At 43.2% G+C, this 16,922-nt stretch overlaps 2 protein-coding genes across 10 annotated transcripts in view; one reads left to right on the forward strand and one right to left on the reverse strand.

Moving 5' to 3' along the window:
- Positions 1-8,844, reverse strand: part of LOC124007086 (voltage-gated potassium channel subunit beta-3-like) — a 43,672-nt gene extending 34,828 nt beyond the window's left edge. For 3 of the 7 annotated variants that reach the window (XM_046317377.1, XM_046317393.1, XM_046317385.1), the window contains exon 1: positions 7,536-8,843. In XM_046317377.1, the coding sequence (XP_046173333.1) occupies positions 7,536-7,816 (281 nt within the window). In that variant the 5' untranslated portion in view covers positions 7,817-8,843. Of the gene's footprint in view, positions 1-841; positions 2,343-7,535 lie in introns of those variants that run through there. The other 4 variants (XM_046317427.1, XM_046317419.1, XM_046317409.1 and 1 more) reach the window with 3 other exon arrangements.
- On the forward strand, positions 1,487-15,670 carry LOC124007117 (proteasome subunit beta type-6-like). 3 transcript variants are annotated; one of them, XM_046317455.1, is made up of 6 exons: positions 1,487-1,640; positions 12,070-12,137; positions 12,322-12,453; positions 12,677-12,806; positions 12,897-13,041; positions 15,403-15,670. In XM_046317455.1, the coding sequence occupies exons 1-6, from the start codon at positions 1,617-1,619 to the stop codon at positions 15,528-15,530; spliced, it is 627 nt and encodes a 208-aa protein (XP_046173411.1). In that variant the 5' UTR covers positions 1,487-1,616; the 3' UTR covers positions 15,531-15,670. The 3 variants fall into 3 exon arrangements, with proteins under 3 accessions (XP_046173411.1, XP_046173401.1, XP_046173394.1); XM_046317445.1 differs by lacking the exon at positions 1,487-1,640 and adding an exon at positions 7,800-7,841; XM_046317438.1 differs by lacking the exon at positions 1,487-1,640 and adding an exon at positions 11,436-11,575.
- The last annotated feature ends 1,252 nt before the right edge of the window (positions 15,671-16,922 follow it).

Here is a 16,922-nt window from a genome sequence, read left to right on the forward strand (position 1 = left end):
ATTTCCTCTTCTGCTTCATTCCCTATTTAAATGGCCTCTTAAATGAAAACCTAATTGAGTGAAGAGAATGGTGTCACGATTGAGCTAAGGGGCATTTTCATTGCCTATCCAGAATAACACGGGGGGACCGTGGATCGGGAATGATTCTCTCCTCTGACGTAGGCAGCTGTCAATCTGTTTAACGACTACTCACTGCTCTATCACACTCCATCTTATTCTGGAACAGGCTAAAAGGGAATACAGATCTGTCTGTAGTATTTCAATATGACAATATGTGACATTTGAAACAGTCCCATTGTTGTTCTTATCTGGTGACGCTTATCCTATCAAATGAATGAATATGACTGAATTTCCACTATGACGCTCACAGCTGGATGAATTCTATGCTTATATATGGTTGAGGCTGTTGTGATTTCACACAGTAGCTTACACACATATGTAAAAATAGACACGAGAAACACTAAGAACAAACACTCCCAGCCACGTAAATGATGTAATCCTAACATAGTTGTTCCCCGTCCACTACAACTCAGGTGTCAATTGAAATGCAATAGCCGGCTGTCTGAGAGGCCCTTCATGGTAAGTGAAAGTGGGGTAACCTGAGTTGCCGTCATGTTCCAGAGAGAGGGCTGTGTCTGAGTCCTTCATCATAATGATCCATCATTTAAGTGGAGGTCAATGAGACTTCATCGCTCTTCAGACACAACATGAAAACTCTCATTCACTCATTGAATCAGATACCCTCCCAGTCTGTCTGTGCCACCTCTGTTGGCATGCCCTTTCACTCTCCACCCCAAATATTCAGCAACCCTCCCCGTACCCCTCCCTCCCCCATGCTCACCTGTATTTCATACTGCTGTGGCGCCCTATGGCTTCCTTCATGTGGGCATGGCCCTGGGGAACCGGGCGGGACCCCAACTGCTCCCTGGGCTTGGCTGAGCCATGGGTGTTGTAGTTGCCATTACCCCCTTGGTTGCTCCCTCCACCACCTCCCCCAGGGGGTGGCGCGGTGCGAAGGCCACATAGTCGGTCCTCACTGCGGCTCTTCAGGTTGTGCTCAGTGCAGGCGAAAGAAACCTGCATAGTGACCACTGCCTAGTCTCTGGTTCACTAAATTGGCCCCTGGAGAGGCTCTTTGGGATGCTGCTTAGGGTCTGACCGCAAACTACTAATGTCTGCAAAATTGCTGCTACAAAGTCAAGCTGCTTGTACAGTGAGGATGTCCCTGTCCAGACAAATGCCCAAACAGGGAAGTTTTGTATTTTTGAGCCAGATCCACAGGCGCCGGCAAGATTCCAGGCCCTAACCTGGCACGCAGAGTCAGCGTCTGGTCTGTCTCCGTCTCTCCTCTCCTGTCTGGTGTTGCTCAGTCTCAAGAGGTTTCTAGTGAGAACATTCCTCTCATCATCAGCGGGGAGCTGGTATACAGTGTGGTCCTCGGCTCGTAGTCGGAGGCTGATCAAGCAGTTCCACGGGCTGGGGTAGGCTACCTCTCCAGCCGCGCTCTCCACGGCACAGGAGCGCAACAGATTCCTCACTTAAAACAAACCGGCTGATTTGCCTAGTCTTGCAGAGACATCCGGAAAGATCCTGGAGGCGAGGAAGATGCTTGCTATATGTTTTTGCTACAAATTAAAAAGGTAGGGTGGTAAAGCATTCGTCAACTTGCTTGTCTCCTCTTCAGCTACAAACTGAGGTTAGTCAATCGTTGTCGAGCCCAGCTAGAGACCCGGGGTGCGGCGCAACAACGACATGAGCTACAGGCATTTTTCTCACACCTCGGGTCGCATTGCATGTTTCGACGCAAATGCAGCGAATAAAAACCGGGGATGTGCTACATCTCACAGGCTCACAGAATTCAACACGCGCAAAAACACCATGGTCTTCGCATGCACACATCCAATGTCTTTCCTATATGTAGTGCCCAGCCTCACGCAACGACATCGAACTGGTGCAGAAAAGGCAACATCAGCACTGCCAAATGGCGTGCTAATTTCATCCACTTTGAATATTGTCAATTTCATAACTGCTATAATCTCTGTCGGATATCCGTCAGGCTATTCATTTTCCTCATCAAAACAGGATCCCCGTGGCATTAGGTTACCATTTCACAGCATAATTGGTGGGCAGCATTGAGACTATATAATCAAATGCATAAAGCGACGCTACTATGTTATTGTGTCCAGCGGTCTCATTTGAGCTGTTGATGATGATGATGATGGCTAATTCTCTTCAGGATTATAATTCCAATCCCTGGTTCTCATTGCAGAGGCTCCCAAAGTGTTAATCACGACACGTAAAATCGATTATTGGGAGAGGCGCCTCTCTCTCTCTCTCTCTCTCTCTCTCTCTGTGTGTGTGTGTGTGTGTGTGTGTGTGTGTGTGTGTGTGTGTGTGTGTGTGTGTGTGTGTGTGTGTGTGTGTGTGTGTGTGTGTGTGTGTGTGTGTGTGTGTAGTTTACGCATTAAACAGAATGGGTGCTTTCTAACACATGCATATAACATACATTATTCTGCATGAATCTATAGCACAATTCAGGGTGGGGGGTCGCATGAAAAACATCTCAAATCCCTTTCACTGGTGCATACGCATACACATCGATAAACCTGAACTGCATGGCAGCCTTAAATTCGATACTCAAGAAACACGCACATGCAGGTCTGTTAAGCCACCCCGTTTATAATATAAACCCTACTCACACTCAAGCATATTGACTGAGGATCCCCCTTCCCCCCATTCGTCATGGTATCTCTGTCTGTCACCCTATCTCCTGCTTGTCCCTTCTCCATACTGAAACACAGGCATGCAGTCGAAGGATCTCTTAATTACTTCCACAGTTTATGAGGAAGTGGTACTGTATATTATGCAGCCTAATACTTTTGGCAGATATGAGTGAATGTGGGGATGAGGATATACAGTGCAATCAGTGAATGGTGGTGACAGCTCTCATTCTGCCTAATTGGCTTTTGAAGGAATCATGACATAAGTCACTGGGTATATGGGCGAGATGGCTGGCGTGCTCTGGGAGATCAAAACAAATCAGTGATTCTAAAAGCAATATCACATTTCAGGTAAGACTCAAATGCAGACGGTGTTGAAGTAACAATGTTTATTACAGCAACAGGGGCAGACAAACGACAGGTCAAGACAGGCAGAGGTCGATAATCCAGAGTAGTGGGGCAAGGGTACAGGATGGCAGGCAGGCTCAGGATCAGGTCAGGCAGGTGGGCTCAGAGTCAGGACAGGCAGGTGGGCTCAGAGTCAGGACAGGCAGGTGGGCTCAGAGTCAGGACAGGCAGGTGGGCTCAGAGTCAGGACAGGCAAGAGTCAAAACCAGGAGGGTGAGAAGAAGAGAGACTGAGGAAAAGCAGGAGCTGAGACAAAATGCTGGTTGACTTGACAAACAAGACAAATTGGCAACAGAAAAACAGAGAACGCAGGTATAAATCCACAGGGGATAATGGGGAAGATGAGCGACACCTGGAGGGGGGGTGGAGACAAGCATAAGGACAGGTATAACAAATCAGGGCGTGACAAGAAAACCTAAAGCATTGATCTCTCTTGCATTTACCTGTGAGATGTACTCACATTTAGTTCATGAAATAAAATGTGCCATCACAATATCCCATAAGAAACAACATTTAATATACAGTTGTGTGAAATACATGCTTCTTTTTCACTGCTCAATTGTGTTTGCAGAATTGTGTATAATAACATAATTGTAAAGCTGTTGTGCATGGGAGTGCATGACGGTGGCCTTCTGGCATTGCGTGCAAATGAGCAAGTGTCCCCAAACTACAGGGATGAACCCGTGTTCAATTGATAACACCAGACGACTGTCTACGGGTGCCCACTGACCAGCGACAACCAATCACACAGGGATAGCTCGGTTCAGCGAGCCAATCAATGAGCAGTGCATATGTGCAGTGAGAGGAGATAATCTGTTCATTGCTCAGAGATGAGGTTGAAGCAGATGCATGAATGTAACCTGCTAATACACTAGAGAGCTATCTCAGCGCCAAGAAACTGAATCGCACAGCCTTTCATAGCTGCACAATGACATTTTACATCATATTGTGGAATCTTTAAGCAGGAGAGGAGTTGGGATGATGATGTGTAACTATAGAATGAAACTGATTTTTTAATTATTATTATTTTTTTAAATTTCACCTTTATTTAACCAGGTAGGCTAGTTGAGAACAAGTTCTCATTTACAACTGCGACCTGGCCAAGATAAGGCATAGCAGTGTGACCAGACAACAACACAGAGTTACACGTGGAGTAAACAATAAACAAGTCAATAACACAGTAGAGAAAAAAAAGAAAGAGTCTATATACATTGTGTGCAAAAGGCACGAGGAGGTAGGTGAATAATTACAAATAATAACAATAACAATAACAAAATAAAGAATAAATATGCATTGGAGAGTTCGTAAAGGTAAAGGAATAAGTAAATGTCTGCTTTTTTCCAATATCTTTTTTTGGTGTACTGCAGAGTGTTTGATGTAGCCTATTGGTTTTTCAGGACCAGTGATTATGTGAGGGTTTACACTGGGAGAGCATAACTGTACTCATTTCAGCACCATGGCCAGATCCCTTTCGTATTAGGGATGTAACAAATGTTTGTGTGTTTTTATATTTAAAAAAACGTTAAATCTTAAAAAAAAAAAAAAAACATAAAATGAAGTGAATTCATAATTCAGATATGGTTCTGCGACCGCTAGGGGGAAATTCAGTTCATTCTAAATCAGGACTGCCCTGGCTATGTACCGGTCGTCACGAGTTACCACAGCCATAAAGCCCGCATGGCCAAATTTCTACAATATCTCTTCAAATGATTTTAAACCTAAACTTAACCACACTGCTAACCTCATGCCTAACCGTAAAATTAAATTAAGACCAACAAGATAAGTTTTGTATTTATTAATTTTTACAATATGCTTATAGACAATTTTGACTTTGTGTTCGTGGTAACTAGTGAAAACCAGAGCGCACAGAAAAGTAGCCTAAATTGATACTGTTATTTCAAAACGTTTAAAACTACGAATAGAGAGAGACTGTCAACGAAAACAACATAAAGCTGCTGTTTTTATGAGTGAGTTCTTGCCAGCACTGTCAACACTTTTTATTCAACACTTGTTTTGAATGAGTAGCAAAGTGTATTCAGTTGTGTAAAGTACTTCAGTAAAAATACTTGAAAATTCTACTTTAATAGTTTTTGGGGGTATCTGTACTTTACTTGACTATTTATATATTTTTTGACATGTATGTACTCGTTACATTTTGAATGCTTAGCAGGTCATGAAAAGGGTCTAATTCACACTTATCAAGACAACATTCCTGGTCATCCCTACTGCCTCTGATCTGTCGGACTCACTAAACACATGCTTCGTTTTTAAATGATGTGTGAGAGTTGGAGAGGGCCCCTGGCTATCCAATTTAAAAAACAAGAAAATGGTGCCATCTGGTTGGCTTAATATAAGGAATGTAAAATGGTTTAGAATTTTACTTCTAACACTTAAGTATATTTAAGTAATTACATTTACTTTTGATACTTAAGAATATTTCAAATATATACTTTTAGACTTTTACTAAAGTAGTTATTTACTGGGTGACTTTCACTATTATTTGAGTCATTTTCTCTTAAGGTATTTGTACTTTTACTCAAGTATGACAATTGGGTCAATTGGGTCATTTTTTCCACCCCTAATCAGTGGTTCCCAAACTTTTCCGGTTACTGTAGGCCTACTACCAAAACTGACATTTGTGTATCGATAGGCTTGCGTTGTTATTATTAGCGGCTGTGTCTTTTTTAAATCGATGAATATTTCACTTTCTCTGGTCATAGCAGTAACAACATGAATTTGTGCATGAGGCAGAAATAATGCGGTGTGACTCGAGTTTAGCCATCAACTTTGTGGCTGTGGTAACTAGTGGAAACCCCTACCAGACGGCGCTCACCTTACTGCTGTCATTTTTTTTCTAAACGTGAATTAACAATGTCGTTTAAACGTTCCAACATTCACACCACTACTGCGGATACTGAAAATAGACACTACTTAATAGTGCTCATAACCCAGACCTTAACCACAAGCTTTGACCCATAACCCTATCATTTGTATACTGTAACGACCCTGGGTTTACAAGGCAATCGACGAGCATGCTCGTGAGGCTCAGTCAATAGCGCGCCGGACCTCGGGCTAGAACGTCGAGGGTTCGAGACCTGCTCCCTACCTGTTTCATTACATCGGTGTCAGAAGTGATCGGACCTTGCATCCACGACAGTGCGTGTGCTTGTCCGGTGAGCGCGTTCCTGTAAAACGTAGATTCGCAAGATAGCGCGAGGACGCGCTCTTTCAAAGTAAGGGTTCGAGACCTGCTCCCTGCCTGTTTCATTACACAATGGGGCGGCAGGGCAGCCTAGTGGTTAGAGCGTTGGACTAGTAACCGGAATGTTGCAAGTTCAAACCCCCGAGCTGACAAGGTACAAATCTGAACAGGCAGTTAACTAACTAGGTCGTCTTAACTGACTTGCCTAGTTAAATAAAGGTAAATTAAAAATACATTTAAATGGCTGTAAAATCACGACTAACCAGTAAGGCCCGCAGTTTTCAATGGACCCTGTCAAGCTGAGGGTATAATAGGCTAGACATCGGTAGTTGTTGGCTAAAAAGAGGATGACAGAAAATGTGACAGGTGGCTCTCATCCTACTAACAGTAACATGATTAGACTGTCATGCACAAACATACAATTTTACAGCCAGAAATATTCTGCATACAACCATAATTTACACCATCTGTGTGTAAAATCCTGTTGTGCAGGACACGCCGGCATTCTGTTGGTCTCTAGTGGGGGAAATGTGTAACTGCAAGGTGACCATTACTCAAAAGCAGCTCATCTGTCACCATATTTTAGGTCATACAAATAATCTCCTAGTGATGATAAACACCTTGGTTCTGGAATAGAAAAACAACACACACACCAACAATAGGCCATTCAAAGTGACAACTCCATGCCCAAAATGTCATTTTAAAACAGCCAGTGGATTATACACAGATGGCAGGAGTAATGAGGTCAGACTGTGCCCCTCTCTGTCTCTCTCCCAAAGCCTGATGTTTTGATTTGTCTCAACCTACACCCTATGCCCTCTTCTATCTTATAAGAACATAATCCCATCCCATCTTTCTCAGAATTCATTTGATTATGTGTGTGTGAAATCAGAAAGCTTCCACTACACTAGGAAATCAGATTTAAAACACATTTCTAAAGAAATCTATTCTCATAGTTAACGGAGTGATTGAATCTGAGAAAGTGCACTCCTAAATCAGGACAGGACATGCAAGGTGTTGAAAGGATATGACTATGTTTTGTACCATTAAACATTTGACTATGTATCACTCAATGCAGTTTCTTTCTTTCATTCTCTCTCTCTCTCTCTCTCTCTCTCTCTCTCTCTCTCTCTCTCTCTCTCTCTCTCTCTCTCTCTCTCTCTCTCTCTCTCTCTCTCTCTCTCTCTCTCCTCCCTCTCACTCACCTGTATATCATGGCACTGCGTTCAGCCTCACAGTCAGTCAGGGAGATTGCACATTCTCTGAGGTACAGTTCCAGTCTGCGTTTCTCCACCAGCCTGTGAGCGGCCTCCAGGATCTGGGTGGCCATCTCTGACTCACTCCTCTGCTGGGCTCTCCTGGACCCTCTCTTGGCTGTTGTGCCCCCAGCGGATGACGAAGATTTGGGCTTCTTGCTGATGCCATACAGGTCCTCCACCGAAAACTTCCCACCCTTGCCACCGCCACCTCTGCCTCCAGCAAGCATGACTGATAAAAGTATTTTGACTGAGGTGAAATTGACTTAGCAAATCTGACTTTCTTACTTGTTGCCTTGCAAGTCCTCTTTCTTTTGCATTCATGTGACCAAAAAGTAGACTGGAGACTGAATCCTTGATGATACAGATGTGTTATTAATGCAAAGAATAACAACAAAAAGTTTGTACGTAAACCAGTGTCACTGTTACAGATCTGATCCTTCACATGCAAGGTTTACAAAGTAGGATATGATTGAAGACAGAATCAATCAAAAAAGAAGTATTCACTGGTCCCGCGTATTCAAAACACCTGTGAAACGTCAACAAGTCTTGACTTCTCTTTTCTCATGTCTTTCGCTCCACGGGGAGTTGAGATGTAGCAGGGTGTTGCATTCCCTCCTCCAAGAGGCGTACGTAACAATCCAGAATCCAGCGAAATAAATCCTAAAGTGACAACAACATCCAAACACTGGGAAAACAGATCCAAGAGAGATGGACTGATGAGCATTGCTTATTTTGCTGAAGATGGACAGAAACAGCCATCTGAATCTTCATCTCCCTCTCAGATGAGGGACAGAGGGGGATTTATGTTGAAGACCCACCAGTTTACAGTTGCCCAGATTAGCAGGAGACCCAGATGAAGAAAAATAAGAGAGGACCAGGAGACAGGGAGACCAAACCCCTCTACTTACACATCAATCAGCTGTAGTCCCATTTTGAGGTCAAATCTTTATCTCCAGCTCTGGAGATTACAGCCAAGTCAATAGCAGCTCAGCCAAGGAGTCTAAAGATCTGTTCTCTGACCTTTTCCTGGGGCATTGACAACCTCAGACTCTTTCACTAAGTATAAAAAAACAGTCAATTGATTCCAAAATCATTTCAGATATTATCCACCTTGTGAATAGCAGATGTGTTATAACAACCGAGGTACATGCTCTCCGGCTTCCATTGGCTTCTAGAGCGAAAGGGTGGCTTCAAGCCAGCAGCTGGCACAGGCGTCTGTCCAGCGGTGAGTGTTATTGGCAGCTGCTGGGCTAGTGTTCTGGCTGAGCCCCAGCCCGCTCTGGTTTTTCACACGATCCCTTTAGGAGAGCTCTATGAGAGAACATCTCCTCTCCTCATTGGAGAAAAGCCTCTTATGGGCTGCCACTCCATCTCTCACTGCTTAAGTAGGACAGTATAGTACAGGAACATCTGGGCGCATCTGCTATGTAATGAAGTGGGCTCCTCTGTCTGTCCATCTCCCAGAGACTATTTGGGAAGGAGTGAGAGAAAAGTGGAAGAGGATAAAAGTAAGAGACATATGTAAAGAAGTAGAAAGAGAAAAATGCGTGCGGCTCATGAACATTCAGAGCAACACACAGTAGGACCGCTAGGTCTCGAAGAATGGGGCCTTAACCAAATTCGTTTCTGAGAAACCAGACTGTAAGTAATGACAGAAAGTGATGACTCATCTCAATCAGCCTGTCAAGGCTACAACCCCCCGCCCACTGTCCTAGGAGACATTTGTGGACCCCTAGTCCGGAGCCCTCGTAGAACGCTCAAGTTTTACAGAACAAATTTCCACAGCAAAACAGCCTGACTTTTACTTGATATATTTTGCTATTCTAAACTAAAGAAAACACGTTTACTCCTAATGTACATGCGGTTTGAAAAATCCATTCTCCACCTATATGGTGACACAGCAATTGACTGTCAAAGTTGAATCTTGATGTAGTCATGGTCATAAGGAATCTGGAACTCTGATTGAATAAAACAGGGGGTCTGACTGATGACAGCTTTTGGATGCATGAATGAATGAGCAGACATCGGTGCAGATAAACTCATGGATTCCCTGAAAGCTCATTGACTCCCCAAGAACCCATTCAGTTGTTGTAGTGGATTTATCAGTAGGTCTACTTTCATCAGTTTGTCTTGTGGAGGCGGCAGTAGGGACTATTTCTCTGCTGTGTTACTCCTGGTCTATGCTGTGTTACTCCTGGTTTATGCTGTGTTACTCCTGGTCTATGCTGTGTTTCTCCTGGTTTATGCTGTGTTACTCCTGGTCTATGCTGTGTTACTCCTGGTCTATGCTGTGTTACTCCCGGTCTATGCTGTGTTACTCCTGGTTTATGCTGTGTTACTCCTGGTTTATGCTGTGTTACTCCTGGTCTATGCTGTGTTACTCCTGGTTTATATATATATATATATATATATAGTACCAGTCAAAAGTTTGGACACATCTACTCATTCAATGTTTTCTCTTAATTTTTTACTATTTTCTACATTGTAGAATAATAGTGAAGACATCAAAACTATGAAATAACACATATGGAATGATGTTGTCGACACAAAAAAGTGTTAAACAAATCAAAATATATTTTAGATTTTAGATTCTTCAAATAGCCACCCTTTGCCTTATTTTTTCTCATCCGCCGTGTCTTTGTGAGACGGTGAATGGAGTAGGTGAACGGATGATCTCCGAATGTGTGGTTACCACCATGAAGCATGGATGAGGAGGTGTGATGGTGTGGGGGTGCTTTGCTGGTGACACTGTCAGTAATTAATTTAGAATTCAAGGCACACTTAACCAGCATTCTGCAGTGATATGCCATCCCATCTGGTTGCGCTTAGTGGGACTATCATTTGTTTTTCAAAAGGACAATGACCCAACACATCTCCAGGCTGTGTAAGGGCTATTTGACCAAGAAGGAGAGTAATGGAGTCCTGCCATAAGATGACTTGGCCTCCACAATCAACCGAACTCAACCCAATTGAGATGACCGCAGAGAGAAGGAAAGGCAGCCAACAAGTGCTCAGAATATGTGGGAACTCCTTCAAGACTGTTGGAAAATCATTCCAGGTGAAGCTGGTTGAGAGAATGCCAAGAGTCTGCAAAGCTGTCATCAAGGCAAAGGGTGGCTACTTTGAAGAATTTCAAATCTAAAATATATTTAGATTTGTTTAACACTTTTTTGTCTACAACATTATTCCATATGTGTTATTTCATAGTTTTGATGTCTTCACTATTATTCTGCAATATATAAAATAGTAAAAAATAAAGAAAAGGTGTGTCCAAACCTTTGACTGGTTCTGTGTATACAGCGAAATGCTTGTGTTTCTAGTGCCAACAGTGCAGTAATACCCAGCAATACAAAACAATACACAGATAATTGGAAAAGTAAAAAGAAAGAAATATCAGAATGAGCAATGTCTGAGTCTGGAATATATATATGCGATAACATCTGCAAATCTGTGGACGTGGACAATAGAATTTGATTTGATTTGTTGCAAAGCTTTTCCCTGGTCCCACATGAATCCCACTACATGTTTTTAACCACCAACCCAATCAATAGCAAAAGTACTGGAGCAAAACCTCCCCCCTAAGGAATAACGTAAAGCAGATCCTACCAAAGAGCGCTTCTGTTTGAAACATTCTTACTGAGAATATTGTTTTGACAATTCCCTTCGTATCATGTTATTAAAGCCTAAAATAATACTTCTAGTAAGTCTGGCATTTGACCTTGTCATAGATAGTCCAATCATTATCTATCAGTGTCTATCACCTAGAACCCCCTACCCCTGGAGTTTACGTAACGTTACTCATGCAATTCAGAAGGTGGCGATATTCAGCACAACAGAATATGTTAAACTAAACCTGTCCACCAACAAAGAAGAGCATTATTGAGCTGTTCAAGATGGCTGCGTACATGTCAGCGGGACGTTCAGAAAATGCTTTTCGTACACATGATTTTGTACCAGAATGGGCACAAGAAGAAGTTAGCACTGGGGTGAGGATATTGAATATAGCACCGTTCATCTTACTTATGTTTAAGTGAGTTGCCCAAGCTGAACGCCGTTTACGTGGCTAGCTAGCTATCTTAGATAACAATGAGACCGCAGAAGCGCTCGTCTATGTAAAGTTAGTTAGCTGGTCACAGCATTTTACAGATCTTGCCTGGAAACCCGACGTTGAATTTAATTGTCGGGAAGAAATTAGCGTTTGAATCCGGGTAGTTTGCGCTCACGACCTCAACAAGCCAGAAGGTTGAATACAATGGCATGTTAACGTACATTGCCGGTTGTCTGTGTGGTAGGAATGTGAGACAATGCATCCACGGGAAAGTAGAATTACATGTCAATTCAACGTCTGGTTTCCAGGCAATGCTAGATCATGAAGTTGCTAGCCAGTTAGTCATTGTTCTCTTCTACATAGCTAATGTCACTGAGATGATTTCCCCCTAAATAAAGCGATAGAGTACTGATTATTCATGTCTATTTGCAGACAACCATAATGGCAGTGGAGTTTGATGGAGGGGTTGTGATTGGTGCTGACTCCCGAACAACAACCGGGTGAGTTACTTTATATCAAGTAGCTAAATGTTGGTCTCTTGCTTGCTTCCTGATCTAGGTAATCGCAATACTAGCTGACTGATTAATAAGTTGGCCTCTTTCCCACGCAAAAAAATCGTAATGTGCCTTTACGGCCAGTACAACCTAAAAGTCACAATCCTTCTCTTTTGCATCTGTTTGTTAGCGCTTACATTGCCAATCGAGTTACTGACAAGTTGACTCCCATTCACGACCACATCTTCTGCTGCCGCTCTGGGTCTGCAGCTGACACACAGGCTGTTGCTGATGCAGTCACCTACCAGCTGGGCTTTCACAGGTAACACCGTAGGGCCTAGGTTGTATGACTTTAAAAAAAATATATATATATATTTTTTTAAAATAATTGGTTACTTCAACATTGACAAATACCTCTACACTAAAATAACTCCTCAGCACACAGCAATAGTGTGTCTCTCGATACCACTCAAAAATATTGTCTCAAGCGTGTCTGATCCTACATTTATTCACCATTAAATATAACTTCTCTGGACCTGCTGCAGTATTGAGCTGGATGAGCCTCCACTTGTGCAAACGGCAGCCAACCTCTTCCAGCAGATGTGCTACAGATACAGAGAGGAGATGATGGCTGGCATCATTGTGGCTGGCTGGGACAAAAGAAGGGGTGGACAGGTGAGTTCCCAGCATCTGTATTTGGATCATATACTCTAACCACTTTCCCCTACTCTCAAAGAATTGTTGTGACCCTTCCCTCTTCCCCAGGTGTACACAGTCCCAATGGGAGGGATGATAGTGAGGCAACCAGTGTCAGTAGGGGGTTCTGGTAGCTCCTACATCTATGGCTTCATGGATTCTAACTACAAGCCTGGAATGACCAAGGAAGAGTGCCTTCACTTCTGTACCCAGGGTGAGTACGGCCAGTGTTTGACAGTCCCGTGTAGTTCAGTTGGTAGAGCATGCAGCGCCAGGGTTGTGGGTTCGATTCCCGCAATGAACCAGTACAAAAAAAAATATTAAAGTATGCACTCACTACTGCAAGTCACTCTGGATAAGTGGAGCTGCTAAATGACTCACTACTGCAAGTCGCTCTGGATAAGTGGAGCTGCTAAATGACTCACTACTGCAAGTCGCTCTGGATAAGTGGAGCTGCTAAATGACTCACTACTGCAAGTCGCTCTGGATAAGTGGAGCTGCTAAATGACTCACTACTGCAAGTCGCTCTGGATAAGTGGAGCTGCTAAATGACTCACTACTGCAAGTCACTCTGGATAAGTGGAGCTGCTAAATGACTCACTACTGCAAGTCGCTCTGGATAAGTGGAGCTGCTAAATGACTCACTACTGCAAGTCGCTCTGGATAAGTGGAGGTGCTAAATGACTCACTACTGCAAGTCACTCTGGATAAGTGGAGGTGCTAAATGACTCACTACTGCAAGTCGCTCTGGATAAGTGGAGCTGCTAAATGACTCACTACTGCAAGTCGCTCTGGATAAGTGGAGCTGCTAAATGACTCACTACTGCAAGTCACTCTGGATAAGTGGAGCTGCTAAATGACTCACTACTGCAAGTCGCTCTGGATAAGTGGAGCTGCTAAATGACTCACTACTGCAAGTCGCTCTGGATAAGTGGAGGTGCTAAATGACTCACTACTGCAAGTCGCTCTGGATAAGTGGAGGTGCTAAATGACTCACTACTGCAAGTCGCTCTGGATAAGTGGAGGTGCTAAATGACTCACTACTGCAAGTCGCTCTGGATAAGTGGAGGTGCTAAATGACTCACTACTGCAAGTCGGGATAAGTGGAGCTGCTAAATGACTCACTACTGCAAGTCGCTCTGGATAAGTGGAGCTGCTAAATGACTCACTACTGCAAGTCGCTCTGGATAAGTGGAGGTGCTAAATGACTCACTACTGCAAGTCGCTCTGGATAAGTGGAGGTGCTAAATGACTCACTACTGCAAGTCACTCTGGATAAGTGGAGGTGCTAAATGACTGGAGGTGCTAAATGACTCACTACTGCAAGTCGCTCTGGATAAGTGGAGCTGCTAAATGACTCACTACTGCAAGTCGCTCTGGATAAGTGGAGCTGCTAAATGACTCACTACTGCAAGTCGCTCTGGATAAGTGGAGCTGCTAAATGACTCACTACTGCAAGTCGCTCTGGATAAGTGGAGCTGCTAAATGACTCACTACTGCAAGTCGCTCTGGATAAGTGGAGCTGTCGCTAAATGACTCACTACTGCAAGTCGCTCTGGATAAGTGGAGTGGAGGTGCTAAATGACTCACTACTGCAAGTCGCTCTGGATAAGTGGAGGTGCTAAATGACTCACTACTGCAAGTCGCTCTGGATAAGTGGAGGTGCTAAATGACTCACTACTGCAAGTCTGGATAAGTGGAGGTGCTAAATGACTCACTACTGCAAGTCGCTGGAGGTGCTAAATGACTCACTACTGCAAGTCGCTCTGGATAAGTGGAGGTGCTAAATGACTCACTACTGCAAGTCGCTCTGGATAAGTGGAGGTGCTAAATGACTCACTACTGCAAGTCGCTCTGGATAAGTGGAGGTGCTAAATGACTCACTACTGCAAGTCGCTCTGGATAAGTGGAGGTGCTAAATGACTCACTACTGCAAGTCGCTCTGGATAAGTGGAGGTGCTAAATGACTCACTACTGGTCGCTCTGGATAAGTGGAGGTGCTAAATGACTCACTACTGCAAGTCGCTCTGGATAAGTGGAGGTGCTAAATGACTCACTACTGCAAGTCGCTCTGGATAAGTGGAGCTGCGAAATGACTCACTACTGTAAGTCTGGATAAGAGGAGCTGCTAAATGACTCACTACTGCAAGTCGCTCTGGATAAGTGGAGCTACGAAATGACTCACTACTGTAAGTCTGGATAAGAGGAGCTGCTAAAAATTATCAATAGTGGGGGGTAATTCTGGTCCTGGAGAGCCGCAGTGTGTGCAGGCTTTTGTTCAAGCCCTGCAGTAACAAAGCTGATTGAAATATGCCAACTAGGTGGTGTTTTAAATCGAACACCCTGATTACACGACAAGTTGATTCGTTTGAGTCAGTTGTGCTTGAACAAATGCCTGCACACACAGCAGCCCCTGTAACCCACCTCTGCTCTTCACAATGTCATTCGGTTGTTTCAAATCCCTTCAGCTACTGCTTTTCTAATCTCTTTTCACTCATGAATCATGACCACTTCATAGTAGAATATGTGACGTGTTGGGACACAGGCTGTGTTGTTAACATCCCTCTCCGTACAGCCCTGGCACTTGCCATGGAGCGGGATGGTTCTAGTGGAGGAGTGGCCCGTCTGGCAGCCATCACAGAGGAGGGCCTGGAGAGACGAGTTGTTTTGGGACACCAGCTGCCCAAATTCTCCAACACCTAGACAAGGAGCAGAGGGAAGTTGCTGTGCAGACGATTTCCCCCCCCCCCCTTCAAGTCCATTCACATAAGCTTTAAACCTAGTCCGGTGTCGTTTTTATAAAGTCAGATCTGGTTGTAATTAAAAAAATACTGAAACGTGAATACATTTGTTCTCATGTCTGTTCCCTATTTGATATTATTTCCTGGAAATTAAGTGGAACTTCACACGATATGCTATGAGGGATAACAGGAAAAATGTTTCTTATATGGGATAAAACTCGGACTGTACAGATTAACACAGTACAGTTGGGCAGAGGACTCTCTTGGTGATAGTGGATCAGTAGACTGAGAATTGACCTTGGAGCATGTTTGAGAAATAATGAGTCAGTAAATGAGTAAGGACTGTAATATACTGGAGGCAAGTGTGTGTGTGTGTGTGTGTGTGTGTACATGTTAGAGTAAAAAAAAAAGAGACTTGAGAGAAAGCGCCCCAGCACACTACAAGGGCATTCATCTGGAATGGAACTAGTTTATTCAGTCCAAATATGGGATGTTTTGCCATTTAACCTAAAATTTGTCAGAAGAACATTGCAGATTAGACAAACATAAACGGAAAGGTAGCTATGTCTGAAAGGTTACATTGTATTCACATTAGGCATACACTTGTACACAAAAAAATAGCACATTTCCATGTGTGATCATTGAAGACATCTTTCATAGTCCATAGCTAGGTTTTCATCCAATTGGTGACAGATTTTCATGCAAATATTAAAAAACGTATGTAAAGAAAATATGCTAATTTGCCCGTCAGTGGTGTTTCCTCCAAACGTACTTTTGCGGCTAAAAGTCAGTGCGTGACGTAGCCTACGTAGTGAAAAACATGTATTTTTCTGCTTCAATATTCATGTACTGAATAAAAATCGCATTTTCAACTCCACGGATAGTTTTGCCACAAATTGATGCATTAAATAGCAAATGTGCTTACTCTTGTCTTGGTTCTTGCGCTCTAACCAATAGCTCGCAGATAGTGAGGTAGGCTAGTCTACATAATTATATTATTATGGATAATGGCGAGAATAATTTTATTTGTCAAGCATCGATCATGTCACCAGAATAGGATTATCTTTATTTATTGGAAAGGAGCATCAAGATCACCTTTCACTTTCACCACCACGTGAATCATCATTTATAGTAGGAGAAACACACACCATATCATAGCGTGACTCCCAAGTTTACTTCGAAATGATGGTTATTATATCAATATTTGAGAATAAAGGCATTTCCACCACCATTTATAGCATAAATGTTAGACACAAAAAGATCCCACCATGTCGAACAAATTAATTATCGGCATTTTATTAAATTGTACCTTAACTACCTGTTTCCATCACGGCTATTTTTATATGTACGGTAT

Source organism: Oncorhynchus gorbuscha, linkage group LG02 (genome assembly GCF_021184085.1).
Source record: "Oncorhynchus gorbuscha isolate QuinsamMale2020 ecotype Even-year linkage group LG02, OgorEven_v1.0, whole genome shotgun sequence".
NCBI classification, from domain to species: Eukaryota; Metazoa; Chordata; class Actinopteri; order Salmoniformes; family Salmonidae; genus Oncorhynchus; species Oncorhynchus gorbuscha.